The sequence below is a fragment of the Penaeus japonicus genome, unplaced genomic scaffold, assembly GCF_977035675.1.
Source record: "Penaeus japonicus unplaced genomic scaffold, GWHDUDI00000001_assembly GWHDUDI00000030, whole genome shotgun sequence".
NCBI classification, from domain to species: Eukaryota; Metazoa; Arthropoda; class Malacostraca; order Decapoda; family Penaeidae; genus Penaeus; species Penaeus japonicus.
Genome location: NW_028234432.1, coordinates 9,389,570 through 9,394,569, shown reverse-complemented (window position 1 = coordinate 9,394,569; position 5,000 = coordinate 9,389,570). Strand labels below are relative to the sequence as shown.

General features: G+C 43.6%; 1 protein-coding gene across 1 annotated transcript in view; it reads left to right on the top strand.

Moving 5' to 3' along the window:
- The window catches only part of LOC122266256 (heart- and neural crest derivatives-expressed protein 2), a 24,419-nt gene that overhangs the window by 18,962 nt on the left and 457 nt on the right, over positions 1-5,000 (top strand). The window contains exons 3-4 of the mRNA XM_086554992.1: positions 1,519-2,378; positions 3,681-5,000. The exon at positions 3,681-5,000 is cut by the window's right edge and continues 457 nt beyond it. Coding sequence (XP_086411118.1) covers positions 1,519-1,620 — 102 coding nt within the window. The 3' untranslated portion in view covers positions 1,621-2,378; positions 3,681-5,000. The remainder of the gene's footprint in view (positions 1-1,518; positions 2,379-3,680) is intronic.

Genomic DNA, 5,000 nt, shown 5'->3' with positions numbered 1-5,000 from the left:
CCGGCACCCTTTTCTCCCCCCTTCCCCCCCTGTCTCTCTCCTCCCTCCTTCCTCCCTTCTCCAGCACCCTTCTACCAGTCCTCATAATTAGGGTGTCTGGTGCGGTGGGATCACGAGAGACGGCTACTGTGCGCCACCTCTCGGACCTTCTTCACCTGTTTGTATTTGTTCACTCACAATTCAGCCTCATGACCTCCTTGTTTCTTTGCTTTGTGTATTTTTTTCGAAATTATTTCTTGCGTTGCGGTGGACTGTCGGCTTCCATGGATACTGTGCGCTTGTTTCTGTTCTTTTGTTGGTTTATTTTTGTGTGTTTCGTATCTCCTTTTGTGTCCTTTAGAGTTATGATTGCTCCTTCTTTTGTTTAGTGTAAATCTCATTGTTCTTCCGTTTACGTATGTCTCACAGGAAATGTGATTACCAACGTAGTCTCTATTCTCTTTTATCATTTTCCTTCCGCTTTGTATCTGCTTAGTGCATGCCTGTCCCTGACCGACATTATGCAAGAGTGAGACAACGCAGCAATGCCTCTGGGGCTTTGCGTAGTAAAGGAGAAAGAGAGGGGCCTGAGCGCGTGCAGCTTCCTTCGCCGGAAACCCCGACCTCACACTCGGCATTCCAATCAAGGCAAGCCGGTTCCGAGGCTCCTCTGCCCGCGTCACGATCTCGTCTTTCTAGCAAATGGATATCTTTTTTCTTCTCTCTTCGTATTACTCTGTATTATTGGGAGAGTAATTCAGCAGCGTTATTTTCTCTACGTGTGTGTCCAACCCCCTATCTACTCCCTCCTGTAAAAAAAAAGAGAGAGAATGAAAGGGAAATTGGAGGGTCGAAATTGCAATCTCACATTTCCAGAAGGTGCAGCGCCCGAGGGAAGCTGCTGTTTACATACCTGCCAGACAGGTTATGACGTCATCTCTTGTTGTCGTACGTCACGCATGGGCATCTCCAGCGTGGCTTTGTTCTTCGGCTTTGGATTTTTCCTGTTTCATCACCGGATTACCTGTGACAGTGTCCCTGTGGAAATGACAGTGACGGACGCCGAATGCGTGCGTGGCGGGTTTCGGAGCGCGGTGCGAATTTCACAATTCTTCAACTATTTCCTCTTTCTCTCTCTCTCTAAAAAACAGGAAAATAAAATCCTTACCCTTCCCGATCACTTCATTGTCACATCTGCTGACCCACACATTTGTCGTGTACTACTACGACTAACAGGATAGTGGTAATTGCAAGAGTGACGTCATCCCGTTTTCTACGATGCGGCGTTGCGTAAGTTCCGGGTCTCGTGGTCTGCACACACTCGACATTGGATACTACAAGACGCCCATACCACGCATGTCAGCCTCATCTCTGTGCTTTTGGCCTCCATTCTAACTCATTCGCTATTCCTTTCCTATCCAATTACATTTCTAAAAAAATTAAACACATAGTTTTCAGCTACCTTTGTTGACTACCATATTCTACACAAAAACAAGTTCATGTCCCTCTTTTTAAAACAAGGTTTCTTCTCTCCCACAGGTTGCCACCTCCGTCCCGCCCGCTTCCATCTCCAGCCCAGAGACCAAGCGTGGGCGTACGGGCTGGCCCCAAGAGGTGTGGGCGCAGGAACTGAAGAAGTAAACACGCCCGCCGCGTCCTCTGAAGGAAGGAGAGGGCGGCAAGATATATTCCCTCAGTGCGAAGGATGTTAATGCAATAAGAACTATTACAGAGTAACATGAGGCTAAATATGAAATAATAAGCCAAGACGAATATCAAGAGAAATCGTAAGCCAATCGTGGCCTTAAAATAAATTAAGGTTATAGCCTCAGTAATCATTCTTAAGTGTCGTTTGAACCAACGAAAATGTTTGTCCATGACAAGCGGACTTCTCAAGAGAGAGAAAAACAACAATAACAACAACAACAAAAGACTGTAAGAAAGCATATTTCTTTGCAGTTGTGTTCCTGATGTATATAAGCAATCATAGGTTTAGATATACGATCCCCACCGAAGACAGAACATTCCAGAACGAATCGATACCAGAGTTCAAAATAACGGGACCACAAACGCATCCCTGATACCTGGCTGCGTCCTCGCCGCTTCTTCCTTTTCCTCCCGTGCCCTCAACCACCCCAAGTGCGGTGCCATAACCCGTGCCTCAACGTCCATCCAGCCGCTTACATGATACACAGATACATATGTTGCGGAGCTCACATCCGACCACTTGATACCCCTCCCCCTCCCCCTCCTCTCCTCCTTCCCCCCCACACAACCCCAGCATCGTCACCATCGTCGCCATCACAGTCACCACGAAGAGAGTCGTCACCATCCTCGTCGCATGTGACAACTACAGCTCACTTACTTCTGCGGGGATTTTACCTCTTCAACCAATTGAGGTGAGTAACGTGTCTTTCTAAATCAAAGTACTTGTTTTTCTCCTTGTTTCATTCTTAATCAGAGACGTGATATACACAAAAAATAAGTAAAAAAAAAAAGAAAAAAAAGGAGAGAATGTAAATCTTCGGGAAATATTTATAAACAAGTGAAAGACAACATGGGGTCGAGACAGGTTTGAAGAATTCACACATGATGTATCGTGTTTTGGTCTTTACTGGTAACCCCATCCCGGTGAACTCTGACCTCGCGTGAGGGACGAGGAGGGAAGAGGGGAAAGAGGGTAGAAAAAGATGAAGTAGAATAAAGAAAAACACTCCTCCAAAATTTTAGATTGTTCCTATTAAAAAAGAGAAAAAGACGAGCGTTGTACCTGTACGAAAAGTTGCTATTATGATTGTCCTAATGCTAGTCTCGCGTCCATAGTACCGATACCTAGGTAATATAGATACTCTTGTACGAAGGCGAAGAACGGGGCAGAGCAGCCTGGGGAGTATGGACGAGATGGGAAAATGTAAGCAAGGTCGAATACAACTCGAGCGTGGGTGTGGTAAAGGGGGGGGGGAGATATTAATCCCCAGGGCAGTGTCGCAGGTCATGTTGTAGGCCTAGTGAAGGAGCCTCAGGTCTTGTTCTGTTGTAAACTTGGCAGCGGCCGAGGGTAACACTACGTCATGGTGGGGCGCTCGCTCTGGTGGTGGGCCTCCGGGTTCTGCGGCGAAGCGATTGAGCCAAAGGTACTCGATTGATATGATTGATGTGCCATATTCCGTGTTATAATAATAAGGTAAAACGGGTATTTAGTCATTCAAAGACGAGACGCTTAGCCACGGAATAACGAGCGTCGGCGCGTTGTCAAGTCAGAAGATTGAGTTGGGGAGACGGCCGCCGTGTGCCGCCCGCCGGATTGTGTTACGCCGCATGTTGACTTAGTGTCAAAACCCATAAATAATTGTGCTCAGCCCCGGCCGATACACAAAACCTCGACTCGTATACGTCTTGGTCGATAAACACGACGAGGAAAAAGGCTGATCTTACTCCATTTTCAAACGGGGAAACCTCGTAATTTAATAGCTCTTTCGTTACGCTACAGAGATTGATTCCGCTTTTTAAGACCTTGATTTATGACACTATGAAAGTCACAGCTTCATGCCTACTTAAGGATAGGATACGCATTAGCTAATTTTAATCAGTTACATAATAAAAAAATAACAAACAATAAAAAATACACTCAAAACATACAAACAAAACAAGCATATTAATATAAATGACAACTTACCCATTTCCATTTCTTTTTGTTGCAGGCAAAGAACCTAAACGAAGAGGATACATGGCAACGGCCCCCAGACACAGCCCGACAGCGCCCTCCTTCTGGTACAATCTGTCCAGCTGTTTCCACAGACGATTCAGAGAATTCTCCAGAATAAAGAAGGTCTCGACGATATTCTTTTCTCCTCTGGTTTTTGGTTTCCAATTGCACCGAGCAACAGCCACCGATTGCCAGTCCGTCAGTGTTCATCTTGCAACAGAGGTCGCGGTCCCAAACACTTTTATTTTGCTATGTACTTATTCATTCCAATTGGCTTGATTATTTGAACGTATCGTATCATATGTATTTATTGATTTTTTTTAGTACGCATGTATGAGCGCCCGCCCTCAATATATATAGCTGTGAAAGCCTGTGTTCTAAAGACTGTGTTGTTTCAATTATTATCTTCAGTTTCTTGTTTTATGAAGACACCACAGATAATTGTAAAACGTTTGAAAAAAATATTGTAATGGAATGGCTCTAAAAGCAATACCTGAGGTGTATCTTATATTTTATTACAGTACATTTTTTCTTTCCCTTAGAATGGGCGTCTGAACAGCTATTATCGTGAGGTTGTTATTGTACAAACTTGTTCTTGTTATTTGTATATTTTGAAAGTTTGATCGGAGAGAAAGAGAAAAAAAAAATAAGGATAGAGATGGGACAAGTGGTAAATTTACAGAAAAAAATGGATTAAATTTTATATCCACAATGACGGCAATACATTTCACAAAAAAAAAAAAAGTTTTGACTGTAAACAGAGAAGAATTTAACCTCTTGTCCCTTTACTTTCCAAGGTAGACAGACACATGGAGAGCATTGTGTGTGTGTATTTGATTTACTCATGTACTTGTAGCGTAGGTCATGATAAGTAGATATTGAAAGGTCGATGGGTAGATAATAAGTAGACACGCCTTGTAAGGTAGTAGTCGAAATGTTTTACTTCGGTGAGAGATGTTCGCTACCTTAAGAAAGGAAACGAGAGAGAGAGAGAGAGAGAGAGAGAGAGAGAGAGAGAGAGAGAGAGAGAGAGAGAGAGAGAGAGAGAGAGAGAGAGAGAGAGAGAGAGAGAGAGAGAGAGAGAGAGAGAGAGAGAGAAAGAGAGAGAGAAAGAGAGAGAGAGAGATGAAGTCATGCCATAAATCAGGTAATTAATGTAGATTCTTTACCTGTGTGAACAATCCTGATACCTCTTATGTGGCCAAAATATTGATTATGGACGTGAGGTCTAGCGTGTTTTTGATCTTATTGTATTTCACAGATAGTTTATTTGTTGACATTTTATGGTAATTTTGGGTGTTATGATTAAAAAAAA